The 20650-nt window shown below is 35.7% G+C and overlaps 1 protein-coding gene across 1 annotated transcript; it reads right to left on the bottom strand.

Annotated features, from left to right (window-relative positions):
• Positions 1-14941: 14941 nt before the first annotated feature.
• Positions 14942-19185, bottom strand: LOC149551453 (GDSL esterase/lipase At4g01130-like). Its single transcript, XM_089789692.1, has 5 exons — positions 18812-19185; positions 16982-17176; positions 16550-16719; positions 15801-16065; positions 14942-15372 (listed from the first exon to the last, which is right to left on the bottom strand). The coding sequence occupies exons 1-5, from the start codon at positions 19050-19052 to the stop codon at positions 15107-15109; spliced, it is 1137 nt and encodes a 378-aa protein (XP_089645818.1). The 5' UTR covers positions 19053-19185; the 3' UTR covers positions 14942-15106.
• Positions 19186-20650: the final 1465 nt, after the last annotated feature.

Genomic DNA, 20650 nt, shown 5'->3' with positions numbered 1-20650 from the left:
TGTATTTCATTTTAATGTAATTTGTATCTAAAATGATGTAGAGTGCTCACACCAAAAGCTAGTGGATTCCCAACAAGAACACTTTTATGGAAAACTATCTTTCCCACCTTCCTAGGTGTCTTCAAAGACTCTTTCCAACTTGGTTACAACACTGAACAAACTTCTACCCAACTTCAGAAAACTACTTGATCACTTTCCCTATTCAAGACTTTGGAAGCAATAAGGGAAAAATGAGCAAATCTGAGAAATGGATCCTAGTCAACTTCTTTATTTAAACTAACACCTTAGATACTTCAAGGAACACCTAATGATGAGGTTTCCACAGCTAGTTTACTCTCCTAACATGTATTTTGCAAAATTGCTCTCAATACACCTAATTGCCCTTGTAGCCAAATTTGTTTTTCTCCACTGAACTTGGCAAATGGAATAGGTATTTGGATACCCTTTTTGAAGTTACACAAAAAACCAAAGATTCAAGTCCCCAACCTACTCCAACACTCTTGAACCTTTGCAAGCCTCACAAGCCTAATTAGCCAAACCGAGCCTAGAACACTTGGAATGTGCAAGAGTGGGTTCTTAGGATTGGTTTTCTTTATAGAGGGTCTTATTAAACCTATTCCAACATGGAATGACTATTTTTCAAGTTTCATAACCCAACTCCAAGCCCTACCCACAATTTCAACATTTTAAGGACTAAAAACACCATATTTTCACACTAAGGCACTCTCATTAACCCCTTAGATCATCTGAGAAAATTATGAAACTTAGGAATCTTAATCTACCTACCCTAACCTTGAAAATCTCAAAATTCCATTGAAAGCCAACCATAAAATGCAGGTTAGGGCCACATCTTGCTTGAAACCCTCAATTTAAGGGTTTTGAAATCTACTTAGAAGAAAATGCTCTAACTTGCTCGAAACTTAATCAATCAACCTGAAATAAAATGCACTATAATATAGAAAAAAATTGTGTTCAAAACATCCAACTGGATTTGGCCTCCAAATCCATACAAGTCTGTACAACAGGCAATTTCTCAAAAAAACTGTATATTTGGTATTAAAAATTTGCTAAACATACACCTTATGCCTCCTCTAACTTCACAGAGGGTATTTTCATCATTTTACATCCATTCCAACCGATACCAATTGGTTTGGTTTGTTATAAGGTTAGTTTAACCATTTTCAAAAAAATTGCTAAAATTGCCAAAAAGTTGTCAATAACTTTTATTGCAAAATGCAATTTTTGCACTAACTCTTCCTAGAACTTAACCAAGTGGTTTTTGGTAACACATAGGACCTATGTAATGTTTAATGACTCTAAAAATACTTCTTGATTCAAATTATTAACAAAAAAAATAAAAAAATAAAAAAATCTTAGGACTAAGGCAACTTGGGTTGATAGGCGAGCTCAAGTTCCTTGACCTTACAAACAAGGATTGCCTTATTACCATAATAAAATAACATGTTCAAAATGAGGTGTATGGTCACCCCTTTTCCTTCTATCATGAGTCTCCATAATTGGATGATATGACATATCCAGTTGCCACCTAGGTGCCATGCACCACAAGTTTCAACATCACTTGAGATGGGGCCACAAAACCAAAATAGAATCCAATATCAAAAAAGAGAAAAAGGTTATTGTAGGTGTTAGAAACATGATCCTATAGCACCAAAAATTGCATCCATAACTCACACAAGCTCTGAAATATGCCTCATCAAAGATCGTTGCCTTATGGCATTTAGTGACTCTTAAGGTTAATTCAGTTTGGCTTGCTCAAGAATGTTTGAGTGATCAAAAGGACATGACGAGCTTTGGGCTAGGGTTTACAAGGCTACCTAGAGCTTATATAAAAGATAGTTCGATCACACGACGAATGGTTAGAAAGATTCACCAGTTGGAAACTTTGTATTGGCCAACACTACAAGTTTCAACATCACTTGAGATGGGGGTGCAAAATTAAAATAAAATCCAATCTCCAAAAAGAGAGAGAGGTTATTGTAGGTGTTGAAAACACAATCCTATAGCACCCATCATTGCATCCATACCTAACATGAGCGCCAATATATACCCCATCAAAGATCACTACCATATAATACTTAGTGACTCTTAGAGTCAATTCGATTTGACATGCCTGAGAATGTTCGAGCAGTCAAAGGGACTAGATGAGATTGGGACTAGGGTTTATCCAGCCACCTAGAGCTAATGGAATAGATAGTTTGATCCCACAATAAATAGTTAGAGAGATTCATTAGTTGGTGACATTGTATTGGCCAACACTACAAGTTTTAGCATCACTCGAGATGGGGCCACAAAATAAAAATGGAATCCAATATCCAAATAAAGAGACAAGTTATTGTAGGTGTCAACAACATGATCCTGTAGCACCCAAAATTGCATCCATAGCTCACATGAGCTCCAAGATATATCTTGTCAAATATTGTCACCCTATGGCATTTTCTGACTCTTAGGGTCAATTCAGTTCAACACGTCTAAAAATATTTGAGCAATCAATAGGATAGGATGAGATTGGGACTAGGGTTTACCCAGTCACTTAGAGCTAAGAGAATAGATAGTTCAATCCCATGACAAATGGTTAGAGGGATTCAACAATTGGTGACTTTGTATTGGCCAACACTATAAGTTTCAACATCACCCAAGATGGGGCCGCAAAATCAAAACAAAATCCAATCTCCAAAAAGAGATAGATGTTATTATAGTTGTTGTTAACACAATCTCATAGCACCCAAAATTGCATCCATACCTTGCACGAGCTCTAAGATATGCCCCATCAAAGATAACTGCCCATGGCATTTAATGACTCTTGGGGTCAATTTGGTTTGGCATGCCTGAGAACGTTCAAGCGGTCAACAGGATGGGACAAACTTGGGACTAAGGTTTACCTGGTCACCTAGAGCTAACAAAAAAAATAGTTTGATCCCACAATGAACAATTAGAGAGATTCATCAGTTGGTGACTTTGTACTAGCCAACACTACAAGTTTCAGCATCACCTGAGATGGGGCCACAAAATTGAAATGGAATCCAATCTCCAGAGAGAGAGAGAGAGCTTATTTTAGGTGTCAACAAGACAATCATGTAGCACCCAGAATTGCATCCATACCTTGTGCAAGCTCTGAGATATGTCTTGTCAAAGATCAATGCCCTATGGTATTTAATGACTCTTAGGGTAAATTTGGTTTAGCATGCCTGAGAACATTCAAGAAGCCAACTAGATAGGACAAGCTTGGGACTAGGGTTTACTCGGCCACTCAAAGCTAGCAAAATAGATAGTTTGATCCCATGATGAACAGTTAGAGAGATTCACTAGTTGGTGACTTTGTACTGGCCAACACTACAAGTTTCAACATCACATGAGATAGAGCTGCAAAATCAAAAAATCCAGTCTCCAAAAGGAGAGAGAGGTTATTATAGGTGTTGGCAACATGACCCTATAGCACCCATAATTGCATCTATACCTTGCATGAGCTCTAAGATATGCCTCATCAAAGATTGTTTCCTTATGACATTTAATAACTCTTAGGGTCAATTTAGTTTGATGCACCCAAGAATGTTCGAGTGGTCAACAAGATGGGATGAACTTGGGACTAGAGTTTACCTAGCCACTCAGAGCTAATATAATAGATAGTTTAATCCCATGACAAATGGTTAGAGAGATTCGCCAGTTGGAGACTTTGTATTGGCCAATACTACAAGTTTCAGCATCACTCGAGATGGGGCCACAAAATCAAAATGGAATCCAATCTCCAAAAAGAGAGAGAGATTATTGTAGGTGTCAACAACATGATCCTATAGCACCCAAAATTGCATCCATACCTCGCACGAGCTCTAAGATATGTCTTGTCAAAGATTGTTTCCCTATGGCCTTTAATGACGCTTAGGGTCAATTTGGTTTGGCATTCTTGAGAATGTTTGAGTGGTCCACAGAATTAGATGAGCTTGGGATTAGGGTTTACCTGGCCACTCAAAGCTAATGAAGAAGATAGTTCGATCCCATGACGAACGGTGAGAGAGATATGGGCAAGATACGTATGCCTAGGCCACTTTGTGCAAGATATGAGCAAAAGTTGCTAATTAAGAAAAAATTGGTCTTTCAGATTTTTTGGTCAAGATAGCCTAGGATTAGGTGTTTTTAGTTGTTTTTTAATAATTGGAACCTTTTTCAAGTCCTAGAACTGAAATCTAGTGAATTTTGCAAAAGTTGTAAAAGTTGCTCAAAAATGCAACTTGGTTGGAAAGGAGTGTGAAATGTGATTGGAAACCTTCTAACCTTCCAACATATGTTTCCCATGCTCATATACTATAGCATGGGTAGTTACAACTTCCCAAACCTCCATTTGCAACTTTTGAGCAATTTTTGCTCTTTACATCTTTTGGTCAAATGGGTCCATCTAAGACTATTCAAAGATCCTAATTAAGATTCCTAGGACCTATTAGGTAACTGAATACCTTAGTTTCTCATCCCTAACTACTTTTAACATATTGAGAAACTTTTGGCTCATTGAGCAACTTTTGACCAACCTAGGAATTTGAGTGCTTCCCCATGCTAAAAATCTTCTAACCTTCCAAAATATGCTTCCCCATGCTCAAATAATTGACCATGGGTAGTTAAAAATTTCCTAACTATCATTTAAATTTTTTTGCAAAAATTGCAAAAGTTGCTCAAGTAACCTTTTGAGCAACTTTGCAACTTTTGAGCACTTTTTGCTCTTTACATATTTTGATCAAATAGGTCCATCTAGGACCATTCTAGGACACTAGTTAGGATTCATAGGATGTATTTGGTAACCAAATACCTTAATTTATTAAACCTAACAACATTTTACCTTAGGATTTCATGTTTTTGTAATTGTATTCAATCTAAAGAACCAACTGGATCTACTCTACATTGTAATGTCTCAAGTATTACCTCATGGTCTAACTCATGAACCTTTCAAAGAGTCTTATTCTGTGGTTTTACACCATATTTTATCAAGTGGACATTTGACACAACAACAAGGTTAGAATAATGAAGAATCTTCCTTTTTGTTTTCCAATCTTCGAATAACCACAAGTTAGGGTTCTTCATAAAATATCATCTAAGCCATGTGCCAGTTACAACCACTGCACCTATATGGTACTCTAAATCTTCACCATCTATAACTGAGTAATCTAATTTTTGTTTGGCCTGGACATAATGACACAAATAATCATCTATCCCTTCTTCATTGTCTTTAGGTGCAATAACAACAAAAACATGGCCTATAGTGATAAATGTATAAAATGCGGTCATTAATTCAGCAAATACTTAGGTAAAAGTTATAAAGTTATATATTGAGTTTATATATATATATATATATATATATATATATATATATATATATATATATATATATATATATATATCACTAGGTTGCACTAGATTAGACAAGAAGTCAAAGTCAATGGATGAATCCATCTCTACCATTTCCAATTTTTGTGGGGATGATAGGTGTCAATTGGGTCCAAAATCTGTATATCCCATTTGTCCATCGATTCAGTTGACTCATACTCATCCCAATTTTTCTCTGCACATGATGGACAATAGCATGCAATGTTTTGTGAGTGGATACTCCATGAACCTGCATCAAAGATTCTAAAAGAGTGCAACTCACTTGATCCTATTAGTGTGCAACAATCCTCATATGGTGCAATGTTAGTATTATCTATCAACCAAAAAAATTTATGAACTGTAGACTCACTTTCTTTACTTGGACTCATTGTAGCATTACACTATTGGACGATGAATTTTGTATATGTCAATGTTGCTCCATCTTTGTACTTTAGTTATTCACAATATAAGGCTATTTTGATGTATGTGCATGCACCTTTGTGCTCTCCCTTTCCAAGACCAACCTTTGTGAAATTCCATATATATTGAATTCTAGACAACATGTGCATCCTACTCAACCAATAGAACATCCGTGAATTCTTGAATTAAGATACATAATTGTCTGAACAAATAATGTGTTGGTGATATGGTATGTCTCTTTTAGCCAAATCTCTATAAAATAGTTGAAAATGGCCATGTACAAACTCCGTAGAATGTGATTGATCATCATTGATGTAAGAATGCTACTCCCTTAATATCTTCCTATCATCCTTTATACTTGTAGGTGAATGCATGAATGTTATGTGAACAAATATGAAAACCTATTGAGAAGTATAATACTTTGCTTGCACTTCATTTTGTGGTTGTAGTGTATAGTTCTTTGTGAATTCTACAACTGAAACAATGGTATCTAGTGGAAATGTATCCTTGCATAACTTGAATTGCAAATCCAATCATCGAGTTCTATGTGTATGCCTTGCATACTCATAAATAATCTTTTCATGAAAAAAATTCATGAACTCATATACTAGAATCTTTTTAATGACTAAATCACATCTTTTACCCTATTTCCCATCTTTTAGAGCATATGTCACTATCTTATATTCTTTGCAATATACTATTTCATTTCCAGTTGCATGTGTACTATCCATATGTTCACAATTTGATAAAAGATGCAAAGAACCACAAAATAAACATGTACCATCCAAGCATGATGTCTTGTAAAATTGTTGACCATCCCATTTCACATAAAATGTTGGATATGAATTACATTGAAGATCTAGGTGGCTCATTCATGTTAGAATCCTACAAAACAAAATTAGAATGCAAAAACACACATATGGCTAAAAACATCAAAATGGTTAGAAAATTCAATATGTATCCTACAACAACAAGTTGTGTGTTTACCCATGTAAAAAAATCTTCGACTTATTCTAATTTGAGGATACATACCAATAAATTTTGTAAAAAATTATGTCTAAGTTGAGTCCAATTTTTTTTTCACATGTGGATCGCAATTTTGGCTACCAATCCTCCTTCTTACAAGATCTCTTTTATTAGGGGAAACACACATGTTATTTGTCCAAAAATATTCAATCAATGATTTCAAAGCTTTACTAATTTCTTTATCCTTTTGTAGTAATCTATTGCTAAATGTTCATAACTCATTTTTTGTTGGATCTTCCAATCTCTCACACCTTAACATGGCTCTCCTTAGATTACCTCTACTGATTTTCAATGTTTTGCTTGTCTTTTTCTCATCAGTCAAGTTTTATTCATTTGGATACTTACTATTGTCGATGTAAGTATGCATCTTGTGATATTACTATCTTTGGGGTGTGATTTAGAATCCACTTTGTCATATGCACTCATTAGATTTATTAAAATATTTTTTTCATTTGAATCATTCATCATTCTTAGCCCAAGAATCTTCATGATGGGCCTAAATTTCAAATTTCTCATCATTTCAACAAATAATTGGCATTTATTCTTCAAAGAATAATCTCCACATGTGATCAACTTTTCTTTGACAAGTATGCTTGCTAATCTTGTTAGGCATTGATTTCAAAATTTTAGTATCAATATCAATAAAATATTGTGGTCTTCTAAAATGAATTCTAGAAGGTGTTATAATCTCTTCCGTTTCCTCAAAATTTTGAACTTCAACATAAGGTTTAGTGTTTTGCGTATCTTGAACCAAAGATGATGTGCCTTGGCAATAAGATGCAAAAAATGGAATATCATCTACTTGATATGTTGATGTTGTACCTTCAACATAATACGATGGAGTGTGTACATTGTCAGATGTAGAAATTAGCATCTCTTCAACATGAGATGATGATATGACTCCAACATTGGAAGATGGTGTAGCCTCACAATACAATTGTCTTCTTGAGTGTAAGAGTTTTATTCATTCTCTTTGTCTTTCCAATTCTTCCCCTTTGTTTCTTTGTATCAATGGTTTGTGTTCCTCTTCAAAAGACAATTCATCATTATTGCATTGCACATAGTAGTCTCATTTTATCTCTTTAAATTGCCAAATCTCTCTCCCTCTCTTTTGTTATTTGAGTTTTTGGTTTCTTCTTTGGCATGATAATGATTTATATATGTCAAATTATCCAAACATCTAAATTACTTACAATTTGTAAATTACAAATCATTCAAAGACATATACAAATTACAATTATTTCAATGAATACAAAATATATATTAAATAACTTGTCAAATTTTTAACCATTTCCAAATAACAATTCATTCAAACATACAAATTTCAATGAATTCACTATATATTAAACAACTTGTCAAATTATAATGAAATTAGTCTCCATAGTAACAAAGAATATTTAAAAAGGATTGCACTAACCTTTTCTATAGAAAGAATGTTCAAAAAGCCTTCAAATAGTGTATCCAGTGATTGAATTTGGTTTTTTCTAGCTTCCAATAGTATGAAATAATGTTCAAAAAATCTTCAAATAGTGTATTCAATGATTGAATTTAGTGTTTGCTAACTTCCCACCACATGAAACCTGTATTTTCTATTAGAATAATAGAACAAACAATAGACAAAAAAATAGAACATAGGTCAGTAGGGACCCAAACTTTTGTTATAATTATTTTTTGATGTTTTCATATAGTGTGTACACACTATGAAGCACCCTCTCCCATCACCTACTCTCTCTCTCTCTCTCTCTCTCTCTCTCTCTCTCTCTCTCTCTCTCTCTCCTATTCTACCCACCCTCTCTCATCCCCTAATCTCTCTCTCTCTCTCTCTCTCTCTCTCTCTCTCCATCTATCGCACCCTCTCCCATCCCCTACTCTCTCTCTCTCTCCATCTATCCCACCCTCTCTCACTCTCTCTCTATCCCACCCTCTCCCATCTCCTACTATCTCTCTCTCTCTCCCATCCCTTACTCTCTCTCTCTATCCTACCCTCTCTCATTTTCTCTCGCTATCCCACCCTCTCACATCCCCTTCTCTCTCTCTCCCTCCCTATCCCACTTTCTCTCACTCTCTCTCTATATCCCACCCTCTCTCTCTCTCTCTCTCTCCATATATATATATATATATATATATATATTCCACCCTCTACCATCCCCTCTTCTCTCTCTCTCTCTCTCTCTCATTCTCTCTCTCTCTCTCACACACACACACACACATCCCCTACTCTCTCTATCTCTATCTCTCCCTCTCTCCCTCCCTCCCTCTCTATATTCTTTCATGTATCTATCTTGATCTTCATCTCCATATTTCTCTAGCTAAATCTCTCTCCCACTTCTCTCTTTTACTATATATTTCTCACACATCTGTCTCTCTCTCTCTCCCCCTATTACACCCTCTCCCATCCCCTACTCTCTCTCTCTCTCTCTCTCTCTCTCTCTCTCTCTCCATTTCTTCATCCCTCTCCCTATCCCACCTTCTCCTATCCCCTACTCTCTCTCTCCCCATTTCTCCCTCCCTCTCTCCCTATCCCACCCTCTCCCATCTCCTACTCTTTTCCATCCTCTACTCTCTCTCATTCTCTAGGCTCTCTCCCTCTCTCCTTCCCTCTCTATTGAAATTCATGCTTACAAAGTGTGTGCGCACTATAGTGCATACGCGCTATGTAAGCCAAAGGTAAAAAATGCTTTAAATAGCACATGCAGGCTATAGCTCACACACGCTATTTAAAGCTTTGAATTCTACCAAGCCTAAGGCTTGGATTTGCCTTGGGGATCCAACCCAAAGGTTTAGAGTCCCTAAATTGGTTTGAGACGTGTTTTGCAAAAAACATACAAAAAATTATTGATTTTTCTTATGCGCTCTCCTTCAAATTTCCTCGTGATTGAGCATCGATAAAATCATGTTACATGACATTGTAGATCTTTGTGTTAGCTATATAACTATATACTTTATTTTGAATTTGAACTATTTCAAGCCTTTCAACTATAATTTCTTTTGAATGTATGTCCATTTTCTGTCAAAAACCAACGTGTACTAATTGGGGTATAGATTTTAGCTCATTCATCGACTTTTGCAACAACTTAGTTTTTTAGAAACTAGACTCCATCCTACACACTTTGAAAATTTTTTTTTTGATTTTAGATTAGTTTTCAATCATTTCTAGGGGGAGCACACAAATATTTTACATTTTTGGGATGTGTCCAATTACAAAATTCATAAATAAAAAATACACATTATAACATTACCCAAAAAATCTAGGATAAACTACACAGTGTTAGGTAACTTTTAACCAAAGCAACTAAAGAATTTCAATAAAAAAGTTGAAATTTTAGGGGGGCCACACTTTGCACTATGTTATGTTTTTTTCTAAAAAAATAGTACCACTTTTTGTGGCCCTCTTTTCTGAGGACCTAAAACTAAACCATTTTGAAAAAAATAAATTGTAGTTTAGAAACTAAATTATGAATAGAAAGAAAATGGAAACCCTATTTACAACCCTAATTTCCAAAAGGACTGATCCAAATTGATTAAACACAAGAGGGTGTTCAATGTAGAAATGGATCAAGTGATAGAAAATAGGGAGAAAAGGGGGGTTATATGATCTTTCTATTGTGGGGGAGCACGTACTTAAATCTTAAAATAGCTAAAAGACAAATGCTAACCTTGAATCTGGAAAATATCATTTTCTGATGTCTGTATGTAATTTCTGGAAAATCTACAACTTGTTTTGTACTGGAAATGTCGAGATAGAGAAAACCCAAAAATCCTTTTCCTTTTTAAAGGAAGGTCGACCTTGACCCTATTCACGGGGCATGATTGCACCCTAAAAAGTCAACCTTGACCTGCACTACTCTGACAAATTTTTTGTTTGTGGATCTCACAAGTTTGATGAAAATGGTATTTGAATATTCTCTTCAATTCGTTGTTCCACACCTGTATCTACAAGAAAAATGGTTTGTTTGTTTGGATGGTGGGGGTGGTTTGCCTTAGTCAAACCCTAGTTTGGAATTAACCTTGAAATATAATTGAAACAATATATGCATAAATAAAGTAAATATAACTATTCACCTTGCTTATGTGGAAATCCTTGTGGAGGATTCAAATCATTGAATCCACAAGTATGAGTGCTCTAAACGTATGTAGGATGGATGTAGGATGTCTCAAATCAATTGTCTTGGATCTTCAATACCAATCTTGAATATATCTTTAAATACAATAATGCTTGCATGAATGTGGATGAAATCTTTAACAAGAGGGCTCCATAGAGATTGAATCCTTCAATGGCTAACAATGGATCTCCTTGATGAATTAGATGCTTGAATGCTTGATAATGGATTGTCTAATAATATCTCCTCAAAGCTTCATAGTGAGTGGATGTGCAAGATAATTGTTAAAAAGTAGATGTCAAAATGAGGGAAGAAGGCTTCCTTATATAGAGATCTAGGGCACAAACTCCTAGAGAAGGTCGACATAGGACCATTAAATCTCATTTAACCTTAACTCTTAGGAATAGACCTAGATTAAATGTAATTTAAGAGTCTACCATTTTGAAACCTAAAACAACATAATCGGATGAGGGAAAAGAAACTTTCTAAAGCTTGAGATCTCAAAACTCCTAGAAATTGAAAATAGGGCTTGGGGTCAGGGATGAGGTTGACCCTGCCCTAGGTCAAGGTCGAGGTCATCTGTGACCTAGGTCAGGTTCAAGGTCATTCTTGACCTAGGTTAGGGTCAAGCTTGACTTTGACCTAGAAGGTCGTCCTTGACCCAGAGGCCAAAATCCTCAGTTTTATAGAGTAGTTTGTCAGAATAAGGTTGGAAATAGAGAGAGAAGTAGAACAGGGGGAAAACTACCAGATCCATGCAAAGACCCATTCAAGGTGCTCAACATGACCCTAGACCACTTACTCAGAGGGCTAAATACTCTTAAAATGGAAGTGCTTCCATTTTATGACAATAAAAATTCAAAGAACTGCTACTTTTGTTTTTGTCATATCTTAAAATTTTGAGCATAACTATCTTCAAATTCTTGTTAAAGTTCAGAAATTGTTCATTTCAAAAGGAAAAAAAAGTGGCCACTTATACCCCCCTTTTGGCACCACAACTTGGTGCACTTACCCTCTATGGAGAAATGAAATTTTTTTTAGGACCACTCATTATAATAATTATGATAACTTATTTATTTTTAGGAGTGAAAGATACATAAATTGCTTTCATCCTATTCAAAATCTAAAGTATTATCTTGGCTTTTGGTGAAATTGTCCTAAGTATACAAATCTAGAGATTGTGGTGAGTGTTGGTTCAGAGGATAATATGGGTGTTCACTTGGTGAGAATTGAGCCCACCGATATTGAGGATAGTGTGGGGAAGCCATGCACTTGGATTATGTTGAAAGATGATGGTATGGTTCCCTTAATGGAAGCCATGGTGGGCTATGATGATAAATGCTCATAGCAATTTGTGAATTCTTGGATGGATAGGAGAGTGATCATTAATGAGATATCCTTTCAGGTTAATGCGAAGATCATCACTATGGTGATGTGACTTTTGATGGAAGAATGAAAATAGAAAAAAAGTGAGGAAAGTTTCAAATGAGACAAGCCTTAACAATTTTTTTTAGAGATGGTGAGGAAACAATTTGACATAGGGTTAGGCTTCTGCATGAAAAAATCCTGGAACCATGGAATGAGTTATGCCTGGTTAGCATGGCATACCTAACTTTAGAGGGTAGATTTAGGTTTTTCTATTATTATCACTTTCCTTTGCTAAATCATTTTTAAAATCATAATATTATTTCTATTCATTTTTTCCTATTGCATGAGCTTGAAGATATTGTGTTAGAAGTTAGAGAGAAAAAAAGAAAGGGCATTTGAAACTATATCATCCTCCATCAGGGTCTAATTCTCCACATGTATAATTTTGACCTTGTTCTATGTCCTCCTTGGTGTGTCGCTGTTGAGAATATTTTAGCCCATAGAACCCTTCGAGAATAGGAGGGTCTAGGGCCCCCACCCCTCAACCCTCACCTAGCCCTACCCCTTTTGGAAACCAAAGAAAAACAAACTTGTTTCTAGGAGTCAAGCTATAGGTAAAAAGACTAAAATTGAAAATGTATTGATGTTGACCTTGGAGACTCAGAAGAGGAGACCAAGGGGGGTCATAGGAGGTTAGGTAGGTTAGCTAAAACCCAAGATAGACAAAAGCATAAGGCAAATAGATATTCTGGACATGGAGGGGGAGGCGTCGGGCTCCAATGAAAATGGGAAGAAAAATCCTCGAATAAAAGAGATGGCTAGGAAGAATTTAGAGGAAGAGGACACAAAAGAGAGGGAGGTGGTACCAGTGAAGAGATCTTAGATTTCAAGGGAGGGAAGTCAAAAATCAAGGAGGTTATGAGTGAGGATCCCTCCCATGTTTCTACTAGTTTTTCTATGAAGCCTTACAACTTCAGCCATGATACCTACATGGATACACATGCCTCTAAAGATGTTTCGCCTATGACTACCTTCTCCCCTGGGAGGAATAACAAAAAGAAAAAGAGAAGTTTTTATTCTAACCCCCTTGTATTTTAAGTCAAGGAAAAAGACCCCCTTGTGGGGAATTGTCTTTGTTGCCTTACTCTTGCTAAGAATATGGAAAATACCAGCAGTGAGCTAAATGAGCTCATGGTGAGGTTCTCGGCTTTGGATGAGAGCTTCAGAACCCTTTCAAGTTCTATTGTGAAAGCAACTCATGTTTGGTCAGTTTTTGCTACAGGAGAAGGAAGAGGAAGGTCTTGGGACAAAGGACTATTGCTCTATGGTTTCCTTGCTAAAGACTGGGCAAATGTGTTGCTGGTTGGAAGGGAAAAGCAAAAGCTAAGAATTACCCTTTTTATTATTGTTGGTTTATTTTTTTCTTACTCTGCTATGCTAGGGTGTTCCAACTTTGATACTTTTTCCTAGCCTTGTATGGCCTTAAAATTTAAACTTTTAAGACTTTATATGTTAAGTAGGTTTAAGTGGTCTAGCTAGTTTCGTTACCATGGTCCTTTTGATATCTGTTATATGGTTGTTGGTAGTAGTATTGTTATGGTTATGAAAACTCCTATTGCTAGGAAATCTGGGAGCTTATGTTTGTTTTTTATTGCTAAGGTTGTAAGGGTGGTATGGTAATGTGCTTTATTTGCTGGTAGTATGTTGATTGGGACTACCATTGGTTTGTAGTAGGGCCAACTCCCTAGTTTTGGTTGCTTTAATATTTTAAAAAAATGACTATATAAGTGATCTATAAGCTTTTTACCACACAAAAGCTACTCCCCTTAGCTATTTAAATCCATGTTTGAAAAATTAGTGGTGTTTATATAACTTTGGTGAGATTAACATGCAAAGAACTTCTTGATCAAACCCTTAATTAATGGTTTTGATGAATACATAGACATATGAAGCATCCATGCAAGATGATTAGAATATTGATTTCACACTACTCTAAATGTGTAAATTTCAATGGGAAAATATTATTTCTCAATGGTCCTCGACTTAAAATATAGATATCTAAAATGGATTAGACTTCTTATTTAGATACATTTTGTCTTGATAAATGAGTACGTAAATTTTGTTTTTCAACTTGAAAATACTAAACTTAAAATTATCCATTTATATAAAATCTTATCACTTGTATAGAAACAAATGAATCAAAATACATCCAATTCTATATACTGTTCATCCTTATACCTTGAAAGACTATATTATAATGTGATCTTGTCATTTATATTGTGTTAAAAGCATTTTACATTTATACACATTGTTTAGTTATGTTAAAAATATATTGTTGCCCTTTTTCTAAGAAATGTTTGAGAGATTTTTCTTTGACTTCTTTTAACCCATTCATATGGGCCAATGAGTTTATATATTAACCTTTATTTTTAATCTTATAGATGTTAAAATTTCTTCTTTTTAGATCTTATCTCATGCCAATAATATAATAAACTAAATATCAACTTTTAAACTTCAATTCTAATTAAATCATAAAATACTAAATATTCTATTAAAGCTAAAATTAAGAGCTCCAAAACTAACTACAATAACATTAAGGAAAATCATAAGAATAAGATACCCCAAACTATGAATAAACTATCACAAAATGTACTAATAACTTAATGAGGAATGAAAAATGTAACCTTAAATAATATTTTGGAAGCAAGAATAACAACATTTGTTTTTATCACTTTCCATTATTTGCAAAGCATATGGGTAGACAAAAACAATACACTATAGTACATTGCTCTGATTATTACTGGAGCTAGAAAAAGAGTGAAGCATCAAATAGGCTGGAGTTTGCAAGCTCTAGAAATGGAGAAGGAAGATGGCTCAAAGTATTTTCCCTCCAAAATCTTCTGAGTAAGAAGCCTGTTTGCCTGGTCTGTCCAGTGCACTCCATCCCAATTTACATATGATGCTGGATCAGAGCATGATTCTGCCTTCACATTCTTTCCATTTATCATTCCACTTGTTCCACACTGCACTGCATAGTCATAGTTGTATTTCCCTCCTATTCCACAGCAAGCTGATGTAGTTGCCTTGAATCCTGCCACAAAAATGGACGTCAAGAGATCAATCAGTAACTCTTAAACATCGCATACTAATGGGAAAATTAAGCTTAGATAAGAAAAAAGTTGACTTTAACTATTTAACGCTTTTAACTTAGGAACGAAGACTTAATGTGTGATGTTTAAACCGTCCGGTAACAACATAGTCTTTGAATCTGTCTAAAACACTTGAATAAGTGTTTTGGTCTGAGGTTTTGGATTGAAGATTGAAAGAGGGGAAATGATGCCCGGAATCTTTGTTTGTGTGGGTTTTTATATCCAAAATAACAATGTATGGTCAAGAACACATTGCACATCTCTATCTAGTTAACATATTAGATTTGTCAAGTACAGTGTTCATTGAATCTAAATGAGGAGAGAGAAACAGAGAATTTTAAGAAGAGCATATTTAAGATGTTCTCTGTACCATGGGTAGAAGGATTGGCAATGAAGTCATAGAGAATGTCAAATGTGTTGACATAGACAATGTTGGCTTGTGGAAGCTGTTTCCTAACATTGGCCAGCTCTGCTCTAAGCATTCTGTTATACAACTGCACTGCTTGGTTGAAGGATACAGAGCACCCATGTTGGTCCAAGTCTTTGGGAGAGAAATAGGTCAGCCAAAAGGCAGCACACCCTTGAGGCCCAACATCCTTCACCAAGATCGTCCTCGCTCCTTCATTGTACAGTTCCTGTCAACTCCACAGAAATATTATTCAATGAATAACTGTATCAGATTCTATTAATACTTGATAATAAACATGTTAAAAAAAAGGTCGGTGGATACAAGATCACGCCCCATTGTTCTCACTGATATGGTCCACAAAGCTAGAAATAACAATATAAAAAGCTGCTAGGTGAGAGCAACATCAATAAGGGGACACAGAGTGTCCCACTCATCGAGTTGGTGGATACAAGATCACACCCCATTGTTCCCACTGATATGGTCCACAAAGCTAGAAATACCCAAAAAAAAAGTGCTGCTACCTGGTGAGAGCAACATCAGTAAGGGGACACAAGAGTGTCCCCGTCATCCAGTTCACCCCATACATCAGCAGGGTCCAGAATGACATCAGGAATAAACTCAATTGTTTTAACACATTTAGATTGAAGGACAAAGTGAAAAAAATAAAAATATGCACAGCTAGCTTAAATTGTAGAGTTAGATGTATGTACCATGACAGCTCCGGCTATAGATCTGGCAACCTTAGGAAGAACAGTCTGCTGAACTTGGGCTATGGTGAGTTTGAGAGTTTGATAGCTATAAGTAAAGTCATTTCCCCCTATTTCTATCATGTAAATCCCTGAGCTGAATGCCTCTTCACTTGGAAGAAAGCTCTGAGGACCTGAAGCACATCATAATAATGACATAAAATCAAATAAGTTCTCAAAATGAGAAGAGTCAGAGAAATTAGTGCACATCTATTAAAGAGCGAAATCTAGTAGTCAATCCAAAAAATTCTTGCAAACTAATGTGCTGCAAACAAACCATTCTGAGATTAAAGTGTCACGACTCGACCTATGATTTTCCTATCTTTCAGGATGTTCTCGACATTTGACTACTTTTGACTTGGTCTTTACACAAATTAAAGTATGTAGAACATATACCTCGTTGGCGGATGGTAGAGAGAACCTCCTGCTTGAAGATCTTGAATTGATTGATCTGAACAGAAAGAGAAAGGGGAGCAATGAAGTTGGTGCCTCTTACACTTGCACCTGCTGCTGCAAAGTTTGCTCCATTTTTATAACTTGATCCCACTGATTGCAGGTATGGGCTCAGGAAAGGGTATCCTAGTGCATTTGCTGTAACAACAATAGCAACATGTCAATAATTAATTTTACAAATTTTGGTTAAGTATAGATCAACTAGGATTTCAATATGACACATTTACTGGCATTTTGGTATGATTTATGATTGAGCTAATTCAAGGTTTGTGTTTCAGCCTTTTTTTGACCATTAAAAATAGTACCATAGTTCACAATTTCATCAACGAACAATGTAAGTTGCCTGCAGATTTCCACTTCATCCAATCAGAGATAATGAAATCAAAGCCAAATAGAAACTCCAATCAAGAGGGCAATAGCTCGAATCAAGGTTATCCGCTATAATCCACATTCCCATCAGCAAACAATATAAATTCACTGTAATCCGCATTCCCCTGAAGATTTTCACTGAGCCCAATCGTGGAAAATTAAAATGAAATCAAAACCACTTGGAAAATTCAATGAAAGATTACGATTATCCAGAGCAATAACTCCAATCAAAGATATCCACAACAATCCCTAATCCCATCAACAGACAATGAAAATTCACTGAAATCCACATTCCCCTGCAGTTTTTCATTGAACCCAACAATGGAAAATAAAATGGAATCAAAGCCAATTAGAAACTCCAATCGAAGTATTATAAATATTAAGAGTAATGGTTCCAATCGATGTTATCCACCATAATCCACATTACTATCAACGGGTAATGTAAATTCACTGTAATCTACATTCCCCTGCAGATTTCCTTAAAACCCAACCATGGAAAATAAAATGAAATAAAAGCCAACTAGAAACTCTAACCAAATGATTGTGAATATCCAGAGCAATAGTTCCAATCAAGTTTGTGCACAATAATCCACATTCCCATCAACAAACTATGCAAATTCACCGTAATCCACATTCCCCAGCAAATTTTCGCTCAGCCTAATCATGGAAAATAAAATGAAAATCAAACCCAATTACAAACTCCAACCAAAGTATCATAAATATCCAGAGCAATTGCTCCAATCAAGGTTATCCTCCCTTTTTGTTTGGCCTAATGAACAGGTTTCCCGATTCAACAAGTTTTTCCCAATGTAGTTAAGATCATATCATTTAATGGATAGCCATTCCTTGAGGATTTCTACTATTCTAGAATCTCTATTCTCTTATCCCAACGGATGCACCAAAGAACACCTACAAACCAATCATTATAATCCACAAATGCGACCCAAACATGAGCATTTCTCAAATCTGTAGCTCAACTTTAATTAGGAACACTCAAGGTTGAAGGTCTAAGCACAAAAACATTAGAACACAGAGTTCCATGAATCTAAACATAGAAATTTCTCAAATCTTTTGCTCAACTTCAATGGAGTATGTGAATTTTATTTCTGGATTGGATCGTTTAATCCTTTTTAGCATCAACGTTTCAGATCACACTCCATCATCTATCATCAGCGAATGCAAGAATCATAGAGTTTGATCAGAAACGTTGATGCTAAACAAACTTGCAAGAATCATAAAGTATGATCAGAAACATTGATGCTTAACCAACTTACACAATCGAATCCACAAATTAAATTCACACATTTCAAATAGATTGTGGATATCCGCACCCAAGATTCAAATTTTGAACACATAAACATCACAACAAAGAGTTCCGGTTGGGTAAAGTCATTTTTTCCTCACCGAAAAAATCTATGGAGAGCCTTCCATCACTGTAGCGATTCACAGGTCTTCCAAAGTATGTTCTTCCATAAGGAGGATTCTCAGCAAGCATATTGTATGGAAAAGAAAAATGCAGCCCTCCTGTATCTGATGTTGAGTCTCCAAAATTGAAAATGGCAGGAAAATTGCAGTCAGCATGGCATATTGCTGGCAGCACCGCCATTAACACAAGTGTCCCCAAAACAAGACCAACTTTCATCATCCTGAACTGCAAATATACCAATCTACTCTATATTGTAGAGGAATTCCACACTATAAAGACTGACTATAGTGATATTATATACTGAAAACTCCATAGAACCTCCAAGTTGTCAATAATTCAAGAACAATTCCCTATTTTAATATGTCAATTATTGCATAAATTCTGTGCGAGTATAGACAAATGTTGTAACAGCCAAAGATTGATTCTTGGATTGCACATGCAAATGAAATGACAATGGATTTCAAAGGTGTAGATTTATAAAAGTTTGGTGAGTGAATTGGATTATATGTCTTCGTGTAAAAATCATAGCGACTCCTTACGTGCATGTGATTCCGGGGAACAAAGCGAATTTGTTTTAGTTCATTCTTTCTTTTTTTATTGGATTGGTCCTCTTCTTGGATTTAAAAACAAGAATTGTTTGGGTTTTGTATGGATGCCGAGAGGAATGATGACTATAGAGTACATTACGAGTTTTAAAATAATTGGAGCTTTATATATAAAAGTTTATGAATAAGATTCTTAATTTTTTCTTTTCAATATGAATATGATTTATAATCTTTATCTTTATTTAAAGCAAATAAGCTTCGTTGGTTATTGGGAGTCTAATTATTAGTTTCTTTTTACAAGTCATACTTCAATTTTCTTAAATGATAGTGATAATGTTCTAGATCACTTATCATTTTAGAAAAATTATTGTTTCAATTTTGTGAATGTCTCAAAGTATGAAATGATAGAACTGCTTAAATATTGTGATTCTTGTAAATCTAATTTAATTTAAGTAAATAATTTATTGTATGAATGGGTTCTCTGGTCCAAGGATGGCCAATGATGGTAAGGGGAATGGTCATAATGTTACTTCTGGAAAAGGCAATGTTCAGACTGATAGTACAAGAAAAGGGAAAGCTCAAATGAATACTTCAATTCAGGGGCAAGGGACATCTAGTTCTTCTAGTCCTGATCAAGATGGTTTTATCCCGGCTCGAACCCGTGCTAAGGGGCGGGGTCAGAAGCGATCTCATCTAGGTCGACAAGTGGATTCAGGGTTCAGTCATTTTGAGGTTCTTAACAACATGGTCATAGAAGAAAGTGTTCCTACAGAGGCTCAGTGTGCAACTATTGGCTCAGAGGGGAGGAGTTCTACTCTTAGTGGCAACTAGGATGTTATAGTTTAGCAGTTGCCAGAGACTTCTATTGGCCCTGAGTCTGGTGCCCTTGTGGTTTCTCCTACTCCACAGGAAAAAGGATGTTCTTTTAGCAGATTTGGTTAAAGATGTGTTTGCCTCTGGTAAAGGTAACAAATCTTCTCTTGCTTTGGGCTTGATGCAAAGACCATTTAAGAAAGTCTCTTTTGCTACTCCTTCAAGAGTTGATTAAAAGAAGGATTAGGAAAAAATTAAACTTTCAGGCCATTTACTGGTAGAGTCTGGGGCTGTCAGGACCTTGGATGAGCATTTTCCCCACTCTACTCAATGATTATTCTCTCATGGAATGTAAGGGGGTTGAATAGCATCCCCAGGCAAAAAGCTATTCATGAGCTGCTGGTTGAGCATTCTTCGGATATCCTTTTTATCTAGGAGACCAAGCTTTCAATGGACTTC

This window comes from Cupressus sempervirens, chromosome 6, assembly GCF_028749045.1.
Source record: "Cupressus sempervirens isolate cs-2001-9-10 chromosome 6, ASM2874904v1, whole genome shotgun sequence".
Classification (NCBI taxonomy): domain Eukaryota; kingdom Viridiplantae; phylum Streptophyta; class Pinopsida; order Cupressales; family Cupressaceae; genus Cupressus; species Cupressus sempervirens.
The sequence above is the reverse complement of the archived record's forward strand: the minus strand, read 5'-3'. Positions and strand labels throughout refer to the sequence as shown.

What these genes read in the sequence shown, in the direction of transcription:
- LOC149551453 (XM_089789692.1), bottom strand. Translation starts at nt 19,052, where the DNA reads ATGATGAAAGTTGGTCTTGTTTTGGGGACACTTGTGTTAATGGCGGTG. An exon ending in GCTCTCCATAGATTTTTTCG is followed by an intron (nt 17,177 to 18,811) that starts GTGAGGAAAAAA and finishes TTGTTGTTACAG; the next exon opens with CAAATGCACTAGGATACCCT. An exon ending in CTCTACCATCCGCCAACGAG is followed by an intron (nt 16,720 to 16,981) that starts GTATATGTTCTA and finishes GATGTGCTTCAG; the next exon opens with GTCCTCAGAGCTTTCTTCCA.